Below are 18,651 nucleotides of genomic sequence, written 5' to 3' on the forward strand. Positions count from 1 at the left end.
GTGTGTGCGTGTGCGTGTGTGTGTGTTATGAAAATTGTGTCGCTGGTGAATAAGGGCAAATGTTCATCCAGGGCCTGGAACAGAAAGTGTGTCAAAGCGGGATTTCATTTCTGGGAGGTTGAAGTTATGAGCTCGACCTCCTTCAGACTGAAGACTTTTCATCTGTAAAACGTGAAGTGCTGTGATCTCAAATTAAAAAAAGAATTCAGCTCAATCCTCTCATCTTGTGCCGTGAACTCCTTCATCCTTCGTCAGACCTCGGCGATGGTTTGAGGCCGCGGATGAACGCCGACGCTCAGCTCAGCAGCCCAACCATCGGGACAAACCAGCAGCCAGAACATAAAGCTGATAGATAGAAGATAACACTGGAACGTTGCTGACATTTCCCCCCCCAGTCACCAGCTGAGAGGAGGCTGTTCAGTGAAAGGTGAATTCCTCTGGGAACGTCGCACATCCCTCACATTTAAAAATAGAAATGTAAAACCTAGAAATAGAAAACGTCTCTATACCTCCTGCAGGAAGCGGATTGTCAGACGGAAATGTGTTTTCCTGTTTGTTAGGTTTGTCAGGTGAGACTGAAGAATTACCTTTATGGAGGACAACACCTTCCTTTTCATGTTGTCTGTTACTTGAGGATGTGTGAGTGTAGCATTCCCAGTCTCTCTCCTCTGCCGTCCCTGACCTTTGCCCTCACGTGGCCGTTATTCAATCCCTCCATCACCTTTGTCACGTGTGAGCCAGAGGAGCGAGATAATACACTGACACACACCACGAAGCAACCCATTAACATTACTATAACCCAAAACAAAACACACGCGACTCCCGGGGCCGTCGTGTAACAGTTGCCATGACGACAACCCCCCCCCCCTCTTTCCTCTCCAAAACACATTGCAGACTTTCTAAAAATAATGTGTGTTGTCTTCTTTTTCTCTCTTCCCCCCCTCGCAGACTCTCCAGACGAGTTGAGATCCAGGGCTCGCATCTGAGAGACGCTGAGCTGATCCGAGGCTCGGGGGAAATAAAGACACACACGCTGAATTTCATTTTCACTCAGTGTGGCTTATTGAATCTGGCTGTTACATAACCGACGATTGGCTGACATGAGAGAGGGAGCCAGGGCGGTCTGCGTGATGAGTACAGAGCACGGATGGCACCCTTAGCAATCATACATCAGTTTGTGCTCGAAACGATCACCTCGTCCCTCCATTACTGCTGCTTCACCTCACTTACTAAAGCAGAATGAAGGCGAATTTCAGAAGATTATAGGGGAAGCAAACAGCCTGGATGTGACATTGTGCCGTTGCATGAGCGAGTGGGCTGATGCGCCTGAAGTCGCCCTCGCCTCTGTTGCCGAGGGCGATGAGCCGTGTTCAGCGCTCGGCTGTTATGTAATGTTAGCGAAGGGAAGTAAATCAGGCGTCACGTGGCGGACGAGCTGACCGTCACGGCACAACAACACGAGGCTGTGACAAAAACAATAACAGAGCTCCACAGAATATCACTTTATTGAAGCGCACATCATGTTGAAACAGTGTGTCTGAGAGTGTGTGTGTGTGTGTGTGTGTGTGTGTGTGTGTGTGTGTGTGTCCTTGCATTAAATCTCAAAATGGGTGTTATTTTTTGGTTGAAAGGTAACAATAGGTCATCGGTGTTGAGCAGCAGCTAAGATGATGAGGTAGACACAGAGCAGCATGTTCACGCCACAACAGGCTCCATACGTCTGCTAAGGAACAACGACGACAGCGAGCGAAGTGACAGCGGAGACGAGCTGCGTCGGGCTCAGCAAAGACACAAAGAAATACACAACAAACACTACAACGTTTACATCTGGAGAATACAGACTGACAACGCAGCGAAATAACATTTCCATAAAAAACTAAAAGCTTTAGAACGCCCTGTTACCATATAATAGATAATATCTCCAATAACATTGAATTGGTAATATTCTGCCGCTTGGACAGACACAGATACTCACGGCTCAGATACGACACGTCCACGTCTTAGGATATAAAAATAGTCTTTATACATGTAAACACTGGCTAAAGCGAGAGTAACCCAAAGTACCAGCAGCTTGGATTAACAGTTGTGTGGTGTTGTTATCAAATACTTGGCGTAGTTGTTGCTAAGTTACTTGGCTTTACGACTGTGAATGTAAATAGCTATTGAAGGTAAAACACACGCACAGTGAAACACCGAGAGGGAAAAATCACCATGGTGTTCGATTTCACCTCCGGCAGTTTGGATTTTCCCGCCTAAAAGCACCGCGTCAGCGCCTCTTAACACGACAACACCGTAGCACAGAAACAAACACCACTTTCCACGAACGAAAGCCAAGGAGCAAAGATGTTAACGCGTGTTTGTCGGAGACGCCCTTTGCTCTAAAGGTAACAGTCTATCATGAAAGTATAACAGTCAGCTGGCGCCTCGCAACGCGCCGTAACAGTCGTAGATGGTCGAGGAAAGCTATCACGCGGTAACAGTTCTCGTCAGTAGCTATTTGTTTTGGATTTGAACTATCAGTAGCTTTAAAGTTATTATAAAGTTTAGTAGTTTGGGATGTGCGGTTCGCCCAAATCCATTAAAACGGTGTCGTGTAAGATTAACTTCCTTTTAAAATCACTTTGCTTTGTTTAAAATCTTGTAACAGTAATTTCCTGTAGCACCACCGCCACCTGCAGGTGACGGTGATGATCACAGTCTGATATCTGAAATCATCAGTTTTAAGATATACGTCACATAAAAAACCACGACAGTCACCGTTATCATTAGAGCAGATACATCGAAGCCGTTATGTACAAAGCCACTTCAACGCGTGATGCTTCTTCTTAATGCCAGAACCTCAGAGTTTGAAGTAGCCGCGGACCCTCAGGAGCCCGACGGCTACAAACCTCCAATAAAACCCTGCAATCACCGGTCGACGCTACACGATGCATCCCCAACGCACAGCAGCCAAAGCCGCAACGCTGCCAGTTACACAACCTTTTTTTTTTCTCCATGGCAACCTTGATGAGCGATCTGTCAGCACCCCCCGCCGTGCGCCTCAGTCTGCCTTGTTGTCCTCGCCGTTCTTGGCCCACCCTTGGCTCATGGCGGCCACCACGATGCTGTACATGTTGAGCCAGGCCTGACGCAGCGGCGCCGTGTAGGCCGGGCCCAGACTACACTGCAGCATGTAGAGGAGAGACTCGCCCACCACCTAGGATCATCCAAAACAAACACACACACGTTACCGCATGCCGCTTCATACATATGCATGAGTTACACAATTAGGAAGTGGAACGTACAGCAAACGACTGTGTGCTGACTCCCACCGCCTGATGCTTCCTGCCCAGGTTCAGCAGGAAGTCCTGCAAGGTGTGAAGGTCGTCAAGGTGGCTCACTGCTGCATCGATTACCAGCATCACCTGCACAAGCACACACACACACACGAAAACTGTTTCAAAGTGCACATAAAGAGCAGTGTATGCTTGTAGCGGTTGCCGCGGTTGCCGCGGTTGCCAGTGCTCACCTTGGTGACATGCTCCAGGAACACGGGGCTGGACAGGCAGTCTTGTGTGGAGCCACAGTTTGTGCTGTAGTGGAAAAGGCTGAGGAGCGCCGGGTCCAGCTCAAACAGCCTGGCACACACACAAACACACACAGACACACACGCGCTGTTCCATATGTATACACACACACGGCACGGATGGCCAAACAAAGGCACAAATTTCAATCTGGAAACTGCACGTCTACAAATCTCCCCGTCTAGCGCCTGATTTATTGACGGCTGTCTCAAAGTAAATTGTGGATCATTGCAGGCTGTCGCCAAGCAACAAGTCAAGCCTCCAGTCCCTGCATGGTGAAAGTGCACCATGGAGGAGCTGCTTTGATTTCCTCTCCATACCTGAGCTCAAACGCTGCCGTTGCAGCACAGAAATACAAATCCAAGCTACTCTGTTTAAACTTTGGTTAAATCCCTGTCAGACCAGTTTAGATGAATGTTTATCTGCTCAGACTGAGCCTTTAGTCCGGCTGTGTTGTGCTAATGTGACAGGATATTACCTGGAAAACATGATGACACCATGAGGAACTTTGTTCTTGCCCAGGCTCTCCCAGCTGCCTCGTATCAGCTCCTTCTCTTTCCCCGACAGCATCTCCATCCTGCAGCAGGCTTGTGAGCGCGACTGGAGTTCTTCTGGTGGGGGACGAACGCACAACAACTCCTCTACTGGAGAGGGAGGCTGAGCCTGACAGAAGCCATAACACTGGAGCCAATACCAGGATGAAACTTGGAAAACAAGAGAGGAGCGTCAGGTGAGCGGGAACACATGGATGCAGGAGGTCACACAAACACACACACACTTTACCTTGCAGACGTCGGTCTTCTCTCGGAACTTCTTCTCTTCTGAAGGGTCTGTGTGTGTGAGAGTTGGTGTGAGTGTGTGAGCAGCCTTTGCCTGACACTGGTGCACCTGCTCACTCGCTCTCTCTCTCTCTTTCTGCCTGTCCGCGGTGCAGTCAGAGAGACAAGTTCTTCCACGCTCTTCTTATCTGTCACAATGGCTTCTATCTCTCTCTCTCCCCCTCCCCGTTTGCCTCTTGATACACTCTCTCTCACTCTCTCTCTCTCTCTCTCTCTCTCTCTCTCTCTCTCACTCTCTCTCTCTCTCTCTCTCTCTCTCTCTCTCTCTCTCCAGCACTGGGAATATTATTCATGCCACTGAAGGAGAGAAAGAGTGATCTCTCTCTCTCTCCCTCTCTCTCTCTCTCTCCCTCTCTCTCTCTCTCTCTCTCTCTCTTGCTCCAGCGAGCCACAGCTCCTCCTGCAGGTGAACCTCGGCTAGAGACACAAACGAGGACGCCAGGACTCCACATGAAGATACGCTGAAGTATACGCTCACACACGCACACACACACACACAAACACACACACACACACACACACACACACACACACACACACACACACACATATATACACACTCAGCAGGGATCCACCTACTGGATTGTGCGTGACAGCTAAAACTGAAACACAGGAGTAAATATAAACATTGTGTACGGTGTAATTGCTGGTGTGTGTACAGGCAGGTTAAGGCCTTTATTATCTATTCTGGGACCGTCGTCTTCTGCTGCCTACATGTAGGAACCCATGAATTTAGCAGAATTAAATGCGTGGGGATTTTAATACCGTGTACAAGCTGGAATAATAAGAGAGGCTGAGAGTGAAATTATATTGTTTATCTGCTGAGGAGGGCCACTCCTCAAACAGCCTGATCATCACACTCACAGCCTCTCATCGCTGCTGCTCTCAGCCTCCGCATGTCAACACAGTTTAGCCTAATAGATGATACACACACGCACACACACACACGCACACACACACCGCTGAGCTCATCCGTGCAGGACCGTGCTCAGATATCACGTTTGCTTGTTTTCAGGGAATAGGAGGCGCTGCAGTGCGTCGATCTCTCCAGAGGCTACAAAAGCAACGCGGGGAGGGATACACGGTTCCCATGACAACCTGACTAGATGGAGCCCTTGAAGCTTCATCATGTGATGATTGAGATCTCAAGGAAGGGAGTGATTATTTATTAACCTACAAGTGCTTCTTTTTAACCTCTCAACTCCCAAACGAATCCGTCAGCTGGTCCTGCAGTGTGTGTGTGTGTGTGTGTGTGTGTGTGTCGGCTGCACAGGCACGGAGGTCTGGACTTCACTATATGACACATTAACCTACATATGCAGCTGCGTGCACTGGGTTGCACTCTTTTGATTTTGATAACATACATTTTCATGCGCTGCCCGTGTGGTTTGTCGTGCGGTCGTCTGGCTGCCTGGGCTCAAAGCTCCCAGCCGAGTCCGGCGTAGGGAGAGCGTTTGATGTGGGTCGCCGGGGCCGCTGACATGCTCTTTATGAACGCACATGTACAACTGAGGCCTGTTTGTTTAGGAGGCAGCGTGGCCGTGCAAATAGCTGCCGAGACCAAAGCGGCACCAGGGGAAATGTCAGTTTCAGATGTTTCCTGTCCTTGTGGGACCCTGCGACTTAACATGAGTGAATAAAACATCAGCTGCTGTTTGAGTAGAATTTAATATGAATGAGGGAGACACAGATTCATATTGCAGACACACTGGCTTTCTCTTTTTGTTTTTCCAAGTGTTTTTCCCGGTAACCAAGAGTTCATCATCCCCTAAATTACAGCGTTCATATTCCTAAGCTGAGTTGTTGTTATAAAAAGAGCAAAGTGGTTCTATTATTTCCAGTATCATCTGTTTTCGACATATCAGGCTGGAATATAAAGCCTATGAAAATTAATTGCTTATAAACGTGCACGGTTGTGTTCTCTTTGATGTGTAAAGCTCAGTGTAAAGCGTCCAAGGCTCTGTAGCGCTGTGATTCATCAGTGGAAGTATTGATATTTAGCACTGACGTGATCCATTTGCGAGGACGCCGTTGTTTTCACTCAGTGCGGCTACGGCCTTTTTGATCGTGCGGCGTTCCTTCCCGCTCGGACTTCACGCTCTTCTCCTCCACATCTTCAATTTTCTTCCCCGTCGTCTGCGTTTTCTTCCCTAAAGCAGACATGTCGGGTTAGAGGACGGCTATAGTGTAATTACGTCGAACTTGAACTTGGCTGGGAGTGTTTGTTCTTTTCTAACCAGAGGAGGCCAGAGGGCATGCTGGGGGAATTATGTAATGTAATATTATGACCAAACCACATAAAGTCCTTGGCTCTCCGGCGACGGGGCTATTCATAATTTTTCCGGACACAGTGGGATCACACAGTGCGTGAACAGAAACTCTCTATAAATTCCTGGCCGTGCATACCTCTGCTCCATGCTCTGAGAGTCGCTCTCAGCGCTGCGGTCGCTCGCGTTCGCATCGCCGTCGCCGGATCTGGACGAGGCCGACGCGCCGTCATCCGCCTCTCCGGTCGCTTCCACGAAACCTTCGTTTAATCCGGCGTCCTTCAGCTTGTTTCTGTACATCTGCTCTGCCTGCGCCTTTGCACTTCTCTAGGGGATTTTAAATGAAAGGTCAAAGGTTACACCGCTGGTCCATGTATGTATGTAACGTTTCTGCTTTACGGTGACACTTACCTGTTTCACCTGTTCAAACAAATAGGGCCGCTCACTAACTCGGGCCTTCATGTCTCGTAGCTCCCTCCTGTAGTCTCTGGACCTTCGCTGGTCGGCCTCCCTGTGTGTCAGAGAGGATTGTGGCTTGACTGATGGTGGCTAACGTGTGTGTGTGTGTGTGTGTGTGTGTGTGTGTGTGTGTGTGTGTGTGTGTGTGTGTGACGCTCAGCCTGACGGGACCAAAACTCACCTGTGATGCTGCAGTTTCTCAGCGTACTGTTGTTTCAAGCTGCTGCTCGGGTCCAGCAGCTTAGCGTGGACGGCGATGTTCTTCTTCATGGCCTGGGATCTCATTTGTTGCTTCCTCATCCAGTCTGCGCTCTGTTGCTCCTTGCTCTCTCGCAGCTCCATTGACCTTCTACAAAAAGAGAAAGAAATACTGCCTGTAGATCCAGCAGCTCTCGGTTCATAGAAACATCTGAGATCTGCTGTGACGTCGGCGTGATCCTGCTCACCTGATGGCCGTGCAGCGTTGCCTCGCAGCGTCTGTGATGTAAACAGGGAGTGTGTCTGCAGATAACGACGTCAAGGCCCCTAACGACCGGCTTCTGCTGAGGTGATGACTAACTTTAGGTTCCTGCTGAGGAGAAAGCAAAGAGCTGTTGACATAACGAACTCAACAGTGTGAGGTCTTGAGGTGAAGCTTGTGGTCTGACCTGTGAGGGTTCAGGACTGATCCCTCGCTGCCTGGGAGGGAGAGCTGAGGTCCGCAGGCAGAAGGGCCGACACTTTGTCCCGTCTTTCCTCTCTGCACTTTGCCTCAGTGCTGCTGTCTGGAAGGTCTTGTGCAGCTTGCTGAAATCAGGCACCCGCTGGAGGATCTTTGGCTGGAAACTCGGCTTCTCGTCCAGGAACCCCAGCATTTCCTTCTTGGTTCGCTCGGCGATGCGATGTTTAGAGGAGGTGCCTGACTCAGTGCGACTCCGGTGTTGCACTGTAGCAGTTCTTCTCCGTGTCTCCTCTGGCTTTAGATGTGTGTCCTGGTCTACACAAAGTCAGGAAAAGTAGCAGCTGTGACCTATACTGTATATCATGGAAGCATTACTGCGCATGTGTATGACATCACAAGATTTACTTCCAAAGTTGTTTTGGACCCACCTTTCAGCTCAGAACCTGCTGGGTCCTTCACTAGGCGCTGGGGTCGCCTCCTCTCAGTCACATTCTGGGCTTTCTGATCCTGTGAGGCTCGGTTTAACATCGCTACCAGTTTCTCCCGTTTCTCTTTCTCTCTCTGGTTGAAGCTGAAGGGTTTCTGCATGGAGAGCAGGAAGTCCTTCCTCTGCTCCAGGCCCTGCTTCCTCTCCTTCTCTCTCAGCTCCATCATCTCCTGATAGCGGGGCAGACTCACATGGTCGGGAACAGGAGGAGCGCAGAACTGTTTCTGGCACTCGGCCTCGGCCTCCTGCTCCAGCTGTGCCGTCCTGGACATCCTGACAGAGCAGCGGTCCAGGTTCTTGGAGGACATCCAGACTGGAGATGAGCTGGATCTCTCTGGTTGTTTGAGTTTATGTGAAATCACCGTGTCTGAGGTCAGAGCAGATGTCCTCACATCTCCATCTCTTTGAACAAAAAATAACAATATTTGTCTTCACGAGGAAATTAATACACGCTGACGTTTAACATCACAAATCCAGATGTAAGTGGGGAGACATGTTTTATTGAAGATTTATTTGAAATTACCTTTTAATTAAAGCAGATTTCACTGCACCCTTGGTCTGGCCGTCTGTCTGTCTTTGATCCCTGGGCTGTGTGAACGTGGAGAGGAGGGCGTTCTGCTGGATCCTCCTCTGCAGCTCCTCTCTCTGCCTCCTCTCCGTCTCCTGCAGCTGGCGGCTGACAGCTTCTCTCAGATCCTGGAGCTGCTGCTGGTACATTTGCTCTGATCTGAGTGTGTCCTGCAGGAAGGTAGCCAGCTCGTATGGGTTCCTCCGCTGTGGCATACTAACACACTCACCAACCAAACAGCTTCAGAAGAACCAAGAGATCAACACAATGATCAGGAATCATTTAGTTTAGGTTCCTATTAGTCTAAAATGCATAATTTGAGAGGTCGAAATTGTATCTTTGTTAACTTTGGCGATGTCACTATTATTTTGTTTCACTGTTATTTTGTGTTTTCTAATTACACATCTATAGGAAAGTTATCTTGTTGTGGTTGGACTGGTGGTGCGTTTACGGTAAAGAGGAAACCAACGTTGTCCCACTTCCATCCTCCTGATTCTACAGAGAGTCAGACTAAACAATAAATAAAACAAATCATTTTCCTTTACTTTCTCATTCTCTGGTGGTAAACTTACACACACACATAACTGGCTTGCAGGCCCCGCCCCCTGTCTGTGTCAAGAGTTACCATGGGAACCAGACCTACGCTCTCTTAACATAAAGTAGGACGCCAGATTTGGCAACCTTTAACATTGTTTTAGCTCATTTTGTTTACACGCTACTTCAAAACACACAATAAACAACAACAAACTTGTGTTTAAATCGGGAAACAATGACTAATGCCAACCTTTTGGATGTTTAGGAACTCTTTCCGCCTTGAAAACGACCTTCAGACTCCTGCATCTTGACAAACAAAAGCCAGTTGCGCTCATTTTACGTTCTACAGTTGAAAAAAGTCGATAAACTATCCTTAATCTGACATTTAACGGTAAAAGTGAGCGTTTTCATTTCTCTTTTTTGGTAGAATTAGCACCGTGAGCGGACGGGCAAGAAACAGCAACACCGGCTGCGTCTGACGTGCTCTCTGATTGGTTGACAACCCGGAAGTACTTTCTCAATGATAAGGACCGTCAACACGACATGGCTGGATTAGAGACGGGAGACAAATGTTATTAATAGGACATATTCAAGGGGAAACTTTACGCTCTGACTCCGACGTTGGACTGCGGTCTGCTATTTATCTTTAGGAGCGTCTTGTAGCGCGTCAGGACGACAGAATGCACAAGCTGCTGAACGCGAGGCTGACCTTAACGGGGGTCGGCCGGTTTTTCGGTTCAGACAAGCGCTTCCCTGCTGCAAAACTCATCAGGCGAGGACTCGTGAGCGCAGATCACGGAGATTCTAGCAAGAATGAAGTGTTCGATGTTATTATATCTGGGGGAGGGATGGTTGGATCCGCCATGACTTGTTCCCTGGGTGAGTGAAGTCCTCCAGCCTCGAACTCATCACATTCGGCTGCGTTACTAAACTAAACACGAGTCAGTCTGACTATCATCCATAACTGTGTGTGTTTAAGTGCAAAAAAGCTCTGTAATACTGAGTCTATTCGCAGATCAATATCAGGCAGACGACTATTAAAGCTGCAGTATGGAACTTTTGGAACATTTTTGAGCCCCGCCCCCCCCCCAACAAACCTAAACAAACCAAGTTTGGTTTCATTCGTGCTTCATGTTCTGCAGCTTTAACATGCATCCATATCGTGGGAATTGATTATAGACAAGCTCTCTGAAATGTGGTTGGTATCAACTCTGAAATCCGACACCAGGAATGTATAAATGTTATCAGTTAAGACCTGCAGGTATGAACACCTCAAGTGTCCTACAGGCAGTGTGGTTATGCAACAGATACACACACATACAGTCAGATACTCTACTGTAGTAAACCTGCAAAAAGGAGTTTGTATGACATCACCAGCCGTTTGTGAAATCAGGTTACCAGCTCTGACGCTTAATGTAATTCTATACTTTTGTTTCTGTTACAGGCATGGATCCCAATTTAGCGGGGAAGAAGATTCTGCTCCTGGAAGCGGGAAACAGGAAAGTGATGGACACGGTCCCGAGCAGCTACAGCACCAGAGTGAGCTCCATCAGTCCAGGCTCGGCCAGCCTCCTCAGCGGTACAGCGAACATACAGCAAACACACCAAAACAACACTACAATAAGTTTAAAGAGAGATACAGGATACTTTATTTAGAGTCTCTCTGTGCTCTGTGCTTGTGGGTTAACCTGCTTGTCATGCTTGTTTATATAAATGGCTGCTGCGTAATAATCCAGGGATCAGACTCTGTCCACTCATCAGGCTTAGCAGGAGATCATACGTGGCCTTTATGATGTCATACGGGTCGTGTGTTTGGTTGCAGTCACGTGCTTGGTTAGGTTTATTTGTTCATTGTTACACTCACAGAGTTACACAAGAAATATGAGGACAGTGTAAAAGCAGCATTTTCCCTTTTGTTGTAACTTTCCTCAGCTGGAGCCAATCAAACATGTGCATGAGCAGATCAGCTGGTCAGACTGACAGTGCTGATGCTTCATGATCTCTGTTAGAACGAGCCGGATGTGTTTGTACTTGAACATCCTCTGTTCCCCTGCAGGTCTGGGAGCGTGGGAGCACATCACCAACATGAGGTTCAAGCCCTACCAGAAGATGCAGGTATGTCAGCCTATTCTGCTCTCTGTTACATAAAGTCACATCGCCGGGGGTAACTGTTGTCGCCGCGCGTTGTCAAACATCAAGAAAAGGCAAAAAGCGAAACATGTGACAGTGAGCCTCCTCAAATTCCTCCTTATGTTACACAAGTACTCTTTCCCCTCCTATATACTTTCTACTCTAACCATCATATACTGCATGTATTTCTGTCATCCATCAATCATACCCCACCACAATACTATGTAATTTGTGGCGCGAGGAATCTGTGTCACGCAGCTCCTGTTTCAGTCATCCAGCACCCCGAACATGCAACACGGTCCCATATCATGTAATCATATACCAGGAGCTGTTGCTCACGTCAAGATGGCAAATGGCGGTTTTTGATCTCGCCGTCGTTTGGTTCATTCCTTTGGGCAACTTTAATGCCTTTTCGAGGGCCGCGGCGCCGCTAGGTACATAAAGACAAACCCCAACGCCGTATCTTAGATTATGGTGAACACTGGATCTGCCTCTGGGCCCGGGCGAGTGTTTATTTATTAAAGCCCTGTTTGTTATGAGGACTAAATCCCTCTGACATTTTCAAATTGCTACTCGTTCCCTGCGTCTTCTAATTATGAAGATTCATGTAAAAAAAAAGAAAAAAAAAAAAGAAACAGCACACCAAACGGGAGGAAGATGAAAGCCGAGGCGAGTGGGTTCTGTCTGCAGCAGAGTGAAGCCGCTTTACGGCTGTGGGCGCCGGCTCGGGCCCTCGTGTTCAGATGTGGCGGGTTTGTACCAAACACCGGACCGCAGGGTTTCTCTCGGGGCCCAGGATGTCATCATGCCCGGCCTGTATGGTGATTATGGCAGGATACCTCTCCCATTATACCTTCAGCCTGCCACCGCTGGCTGGCTTGTTTGCCCGTCGCATCTCCGAGTCGTATACATCTGCAGGAAATCGCGGAGGTCACAGTCACATTCTTTCCATGGAACAAATGACAATTCCACCTTAATTGTCCACTAAGGAGGAAGGCTTTACTGTGGCAATTCCTATGAATCCATCACCTCACGGAATAAATATTGTTGTAATCTGGGAAAAGAGAAGGAGTTCATTCCCGCCTTGAACGCAGCATCATCTCAGCCCGCATTAAACAAACCCAGAACACTTTTTTGGGGCTGCGTTCAGTAAATCCCTCCTCCCCGACCGCTTATCGCGAGGCGCAAACCCGCTGCCATTAGTGGTTTCCTGGAGAGTATATACCCCCCCTACTTTATGGCCAGCAGAAAAGAAGCGGTAAAGCAGGGACATTACTGCAGAAATGACTGGTTCCGTCGCCATAGTTACAACCCAGGAGAGGATTAACCTTGTACAAACATTTTCAACCACCCCCATCGTGTTTAACTCAAATGGCGCGTTCAGGGTCGAAATTACAGTCGCCTAAAACTAAATCTCAATCCGGCCACTTTTGGTCGTGGGTAAATATTGACTCGCTCTGTGATGTTCACAAACATGTCATTTGTTATTTGTGTTTCCAAGAGAATGTTTGCAAAAAGGGAAGAAGAAAAAAATCCACATCACAAACTGTCAGCTCGTCCCCACCTCAGCCAGAGCAGCCGTCCAGCCAGAGGGGCTGCTGTGACCCTCTGGGACGTTTGGGGTTCAACCTATGCGGCCAACTTTGATGTGTTCAGCCCCAAAATGTAGCGCCGCATCCCTGGGCAGCTATATATAGGTAGAGGGGGGAGGAGGACAGGCCGCAAAACGTAATGGGCCTCTCTCTCATTTAGGTTTGGGACGCCTGCTCGGACGCCCTGATCACATTCGATAAGGACAACCTGCAGGACGAGATGGCATACATTGTGGAGAACGACATCATCGTGGCCGCGCTCACCAAACAGCTAGATGCGCTGGATGGTAAGCGCACGCACGCACGCACGCACGCACGCACGCACGCACGCACGCACGCACGCACGCACGCACGCACGCACGCACCCACACATCACGTATGACGTTAACATGAAGCACTCTGGTCCCAATTAGAGCTCCTGATTCTTGTGCCATCTGCTTAATAGCCGGCGAGTCTGGAAGCGTCCGTCACCACACTCTCTCACTCACTCACTCACTCACTCCGTCCTCCCTTCCAAGCTTATTTTTTTTGTTTATTTGTCCCTTTTCTGTATTTAAAGACGAGTTAAGCTCTTGGATCCTGCTCCGCGTTTCCTGTAATTTCAATCAAAGCTCCCCAGTTTGGAGCGCCGCAGAGACCCGGCACCCTGTGCCGACACGTGACCGTGGTCCGGTGACCTACTTACAGCCGCCATGTGCCACCTTCTCCCAACACGCCAAGGCTCTGACAGTGCACAGGGCAGTGTGTGAGACTCGCAAATAAAAACGTAACCTTGTTATACGCCGGACGGTTAACTGGCATATTTATACGCACTTTTCAACATTAAGGGCCAAACAACAGATGTGTGGTCAGTGGCCGCACGTTTTTCTGCCTCATGTGCCGCCCATTTGTCCTCTTTCTCTCTCTCTCTCTCTCTCTCTCTCTCTCTCTCTCTCTCTCTCTCTCTCTCTCTCTCTCTCTCTCTCTCTCTCTCTCTCTCTCTCTCTCTCTCTCTCTCTCTCTCTCTCTCTCTCTCTCCTCTCATTTATAGCCACGGCGGCGTTGTTCTGCTCTAGATGCACAACATGAAAATCATGCCGCACGACCAGCTGGTTCCAATGTAACTCTGCTCTCCAATCATTGTAAGCCAATATTTGACACTCGTGTTCGGGGAACCAGTAGCTGATCTGCGGATGGGCCCGGCTCCAAGTCGGCAAGAGCAGGAAGCCTCGCTCGGGGATTCTTTCATGTTTTGGGATGACCGCCACTGATATTTTAGGAAAAGTGGCAGCTTTAGTGCAAAACCCAACAAGCTTGGCAGCGTGTGCAACGTGTGGCGTGGTGTGCTTGTAGATAAACACTATTAGTCAATGCACTGTGGCAGGCCAAGGTCATTAAGGAGATTGTCAAATGTGAGCCTCGGCTGCTGCTTTTTGCCAGGGAGGAAAACCAGTTGTGTTTTATGAGGTGGTTTATAGATCTTCCACTACGTCCTCGCAGCCAAACCATACACTCCGTTTTATAGGAAGAAGTGGCAAAGAGCTGATTTAGCGAGTACCGAGCAAGCTGCGATGATACACGACAGGAGAGGGAGAGGGAGAGAGGGAGAAAGGGAGAAAGGGAGGGAGAGAGGGAGAGAGGGAGAGGGAGAGAGAGAGAGGCAAACGGGGAGGGGGAGAGAGAGAGAGAGAGAGAGATAGCAGCCAGTGTGACAGATAAGAAGAGCGTGGAAGAACTTGAGAGAGAAATGAAACTTCACCGCTGCCTCTGTCTCCTCAGGTAGCGTGCAGGTGCGCTACAGGTCCCGGGTGGTGAAGTACACCTGGCCCACGTCCTACCAGTCCACCGAGTCCATCCCGTGGGTACAGGTCACGTTGGACAGCGGCGAGAAGCTCCAGGCCAAGTTACTGGTCAGTTTGACACGTTTAAGATGAAGATGCACCGTTTGTTTTTTAGGGTTTTCTACATCTTGTCTGTGCAAAAACATATCCTCTTTCAGATTGGTGCAGACGGACCAAACTCCATGGTGAGGAAGGCCCTGGGGATACCAACCGTCAAGTGGAATTACGACCAATCAGCTGTGGTCGCTGTGCTGCACCTATCAGAGGTATCAGAGGCGTTCAATCAATCAATCAATCAAGCTTTTGGAAAGTGTAATTCCTTGACCGACTCGTTTTGTCCCACAGCCCACAGAGAACGTTGTTGCCTGGCAGAGGTTCCTGCCAACTGGACCGATCGCAATGTTACCGGTAACACATCCATATCATTCACTCTACCAGCTGTTATTACACGCCAGGGTCATACATGTTCAACCATACATGTGTGTGTGCGTTTGCCTTGCAGCTATCGGACACCGAGAGCTCTCTGGTGTGGTCGACCAGCCATCGCCTGGCCGAGGAGTTGCTGGAGATGGACGAGGAGAGCTTCGTGGACGCCATCAACTCCGCCTTCGTAAGTCTCTACCCGCCCCGATCCTGCGCTCATCTGATCCAGCAGGTCATCACTGTGTATTATGAGACTCTTGACAGCCGGAGTCTCTCCTATTTGCATGCGAAGGATAAACTTTAAATGGATAAATAGCGTTTCAGAGAAGCGAAGCAGAGCCTCAGCCACTCTCCTGTTTGCTTTATGTGGGTCAGACCTTGATTTACAGCCGTGCGGGGCAATTTTAGCAACTCAAACAAACACATCTGTCACTGCCTTCGCCCCAAACTTTGACACAATACTAATATTTTACTGCAGAAATTATACACTCATCCATTTTTTGTGTTTTGAGAAGCTCCTCTTTTCCCATGCGGGCTATTTTTACTGGGCCTGCTGATGGACGGGGTCACCTCGGTTGAGTCACGTTTGGTTTCAGGCCTGGTTTGCTAATTAAACCTGTGGCTTCCCAGTGTCGACCATTACTGCATGGAATGTTTTTCAAACAGAGCTAATTCAACTGCATGGCCTGGCCAGCATCTTCTTTTAATTAGCTCAGCGCTGGAGCCTCTGCCAAACCAGTTAGTTAGGGAGGGAGAGAGAGGAAAAAAAAGCACTTTCTCTGGCCTGGAGTTCAGCTTTGCCTCAATGTCAGCTGATGTCTTTGTCCCTCTCTGTCTGCTTTCTCTCCCTCTCTTTCTCTCTCTCTCTCTCTCTCTGCCTCTCTCTCTCTCTCGTCAGTGGAGCAATGACCACCAGTCCGAGCTGATCGACACCGCCGGTTCCGTGTTCCGCGGCGCCCTGTCGGCCCTCATGCCTTCCGCCGGCTCGCCCCGGCAGCTCCCCCCCAGCGTGGCGGCGATCGGCCCCAAGAGCCGGGTCATGTTCCCGCTGGGCATGGGTCACGCCTCAGAGTACACCAGGCACCGCGTAGCTCTCATCGGGTAAGGCCGGGGTGCTGAGGGGTCAGGGGGCATCTGAGGTTACAGAAAAGAGCTCCGCCTCACATCTTCACTCACACACCGTCACACTCTGAGGGAACGCGTCTGTCTTTGCAGGGACGCAGCTCACCGCGTTCACCCTCTGGCAGGTCAGGGAGCCAACCTGGGCTTCGGGGACGTCTCCTGCCTCACGCAGCTCCTCAGCCAGGCGGCCTTTGACGGGAAGGACCTGGGTCAGTCAGCGAGCCGGCTAAACCGTAGCTCTGCGGTTTACCCGACTCGGCCCCACACTGTGCATCCACATTATAAAAAGCTTAGCCGCTGTCCAAGATTTATTTGAAGGGACTGAGTTTATTCAGACCAAACACAGGATGTTCTTTGCTTTTTATAACAACAAAAAATCCTGTTACTTGATATTGTTTTTTATTTTTGCCTCAGAAGCCAAAATAGCAGCCATGTTCGGATTTCTCAACATATGAAAGACTACTAACGCCACTAACAGCCTGCGTCTGCCCTCATGTTGTGCAGGAGCGCTGCAGCACCTCCTGGAGTATGAAACCGAGCGGCAGCGGCACAACCTGCCCATGATGGCCGCCATCGACCTCATGAAACGCCTCTACTCCACCAGCGCCGCGCCTGCGGTTCTCCTACGCACCTTCGGTCTGCAGGCCACCAACATGCTGCCGGCGCTGAAGGTAAGCTCCGCCTCTTCCCTGGCCTCACACACGGCGCCGCGCACGCCATATCGCCCAGAAGCGTATTAACCACCTGTTAAACGTAAGCTCCTCCTCTGCCGCGGCCCCGCCCGACTTCCACCCTCTCATCTGATTACATGGAGCTTTACTTGAGTGGTGTCTGTAATTTCCAGGGTTCTGAACCTACTACTATGGCTGCTAAGTTTAGCCCCAAATTTAGTGTTACCAAAAGTGTGTGGGTGGGGTGCTGGGCTGGCTCTGGGGCAGCGGACGGCGGTGTTGGCTTGTGTTTTCACACCCCTTTTATTACCGACCACTCATGTGAAATGGCTTTATTCCCTACTAAGTGATTCAGACCAACACAACTGTAACGGCTGTAAAAGAGCTGCACTATGGAGGCGCAGCGTCAAAGCTCAACATGCCTCTCCCATGTTAGACGCCGCCAGTTTACGGCTCTCGTGTAGAGCTATAGGCTCACTCGCCGCCTTCTCGCCCACTCGGCGCTTGTAGCGAGCGTGATTGAATGGTCACCGTGGTTTCTGACTCCGTGTCTCACTCTGTGCCCCTGCAGGAGCAGATCATGGCGTTTGCAAGCAAGTGATGCTGAGGCAGAGGGAGGAGCTCCACTCGCTGGGAGCTTTAAAGTAAATGTATACGTGTAAATGAATAAAGTTTTATTTTACTCTTTTATTGGTTTTTCCCTCTTAAATTTAAAAAGGCCTTGTAGTGGAGTCTAAGTGTTTAAAACAGAAGCAGAAGGAAATAGTTCACAACTTTGCACCATGGGGAACAAGTTTGTTATTGTTTTATGATTCCGATCCCCAGTTTGACACGTGATTGGTCCATTTCATTCATAAAAGGCTGCATAGGTTGATTATCTAAAGTCTCATATAGGATCATAGAAGAGAGGATGGAGTAAAAAGACAAATATACAAATCAAATTTCTCTTTTGCAGGTTTTATTCAAACATACATGTACACACACATTTCACTGGATTTCGTAAAACAAAACATTTACATGAGAGCCATCAGGATACTTAGCTGATGGACATAGAGGCATTTCTGAGCAATTGTGCAGCATAAAGGTTTTTTGTTGCCACATCAAAACAGTTTTCTGTCCAAAGTACTTCACTTATAAGAGTTAACATGATGTGTGTATATACAGCAGTAGTTATGGAACACGTTGAATACTGGAGAGAGAGAGAGAGAGAGAGAGAGAGAGAGAGAGAGAGAGAGAGAGAGAGAGAGAAGAGAGAGAGAGAGAGAGAGAGAGAGAGAGAGAGAGAGAGAGAGAGAGAGAGAGAGAGAGAGAGAGAGAGAGAGAGAGAGAGAGAGAGAGAGAGGAGAGAGAGAGAGAGAGAGAGAGAGAGAGAGAGAGAAGAGAGAGAGAGAGAGAGAGAGAGAGAGAGAGAGAGAGAGAGAGAGAGAGAAGTTACACAGAATGTCCAGACGTTATACTGAATTAGATTATGAAAACGCTCTACATTAGATAAACTTTGTTATTTAAATATTTGTA

General features: G+C 49.0%; 3 protein-coding genes across 3 annotated transcripts; 1 reads left to right on the top strand and 2 right to left on the bottom strand.

Annotated features, from left to right (window-relative positions):
• Window positions 1-3,040: 3,040 nt before the first annotated feature.
• On the bottom strand, window positions 3,041-4,139 carry ngb (neuroglobin). Its single transcript, XM_076161733.1, has 4 exons — window positions 4,042-4,139; window positions 3,509-3,617; window positions 3,285-3,404; window positions 3,041-3,196 (listed from the first exon to the last, which is right to left on the bottom strand). The coding sequence occupies exons 1-4, from the start codon at window positions 4,137-4,139 to the stop codon at window positions 3,041-3,043; spliced, it is 483 nt and encodes a 160-aa protein (XP_076017848.1).
• Window positions 4,140-6,243: 2,104 nt separating this feature from the next.
• On the bottom strand, window positions 6,244-9,964 carry fam161b (FAM161 centrosomal protein B; the record flags this gene model as incomplete). The annotated part of the gene is given in 10 exon segments (XM_076161531.1): window positions 6,244-6,552; window positions 6,843-6,996; window positions 7,081-7,180; window positions 7,310-7,477; window positions 7,575-7,696; window positions 7,776-8,104; window positions 8,218-8,678; window positions 8,800-9,084; window positions 9,845-9,919; window positions 9,921-9,964. Coding segments are annotated over 10 exon segments (1,851 nt in total), but the record flags the coding sequence as incomplete, so codon positions are not given.
• Window positions 9,889-17,819, top strand: coq6 (coenzyme Q6 monooxygenase). Its single transcript, XM_076161732.1, has 12 exons — window positions 9,889-10,257; window positions 10,823-10,957; window positions 11,435-11,493; window positions 13,261-13,387; window positions 14,859-14,989; window positions 15,079-15,186; window positions 15,266-15,328; window positions 15,423-15,530; window positions 16,242-16,444; window positions 16,559-16,674; window positions 16,970-17,136; window positions 17,708-17,819. Exons 1-12 carry the CDS (start codon window positions 10,059-10,061, stop codon window positions 17,735-17,737), a joined length of 1,446 nt encoding a protein of 481 aa, XP_076017847.1. The 5' UTR covers window positions 9,889-10,058; the 3' UTR covers window positions 17,738-17,819.
• Window positions 17,820-18,651: the final 832 nt, after the last annotated feature.

The sequence above is a fragment of the Genypterus blacodes genome, unplaced genomic scaffold, assembly GCF_046128005.1.
Source record: "Genypterus blacodes isolate CSIRO-AG114 ecotype Tasmania unplaced genomic scaffold, CSIRO-AGI_Gbla_v1 ptg000112l_1, whole genome shotgun sequence".
Classification (NCBI taxonomy): domain Eukaryota; kingdom Metazoa; phylum Chordata; class Actinopteri; order Ophidiiformes; family Ophidiidae; genus Genypterus; species Genypterus blacodes.

Coding starts and splice junctions, on each gene's coding strand:
- ngb (XM_076161733.1), bottom strand. CDS start 4,139: ATGGAGATGCTGTCGGGGAAAGAGAAGGAGCTGATACGAGGCAGCTGG. Junction 3,618..4,041: donor GGTGTCATCATGTTTTCCAG/GTAATATCCTGT, acceptor TGTGTGTGCCAG/GCTGTTTGAGCTGGACCCGG. Junction 3,197..3,284: donor TCAGCACACAGTCGTTTGCT/GTACGTTCCACT, acceptor GGATGATCCTAG/GTGGTGGGCGAGTCTCTCCT.
- coq6 (XM_076161732.1), top strand. CDS start 10,059: ATGCACAAGCTGCTGAACGCGAGGCTGACCTTAACGGGGGTCGGCCGG. Junction 15,329..15,422: donor GACCGATCGCAATGTTACCG/GTAACACATCCA, acceptor TTTGCCTTGCAG/CTATCGGACACCGAGAGCTC. Junction 16,445..16,558: donor CACCGCGTAGCTCTCATCGG/GTAAGGCCGGGG, acceptor CTGTCTTTGCAG/GGACGCAGCTCACCGCGTTC.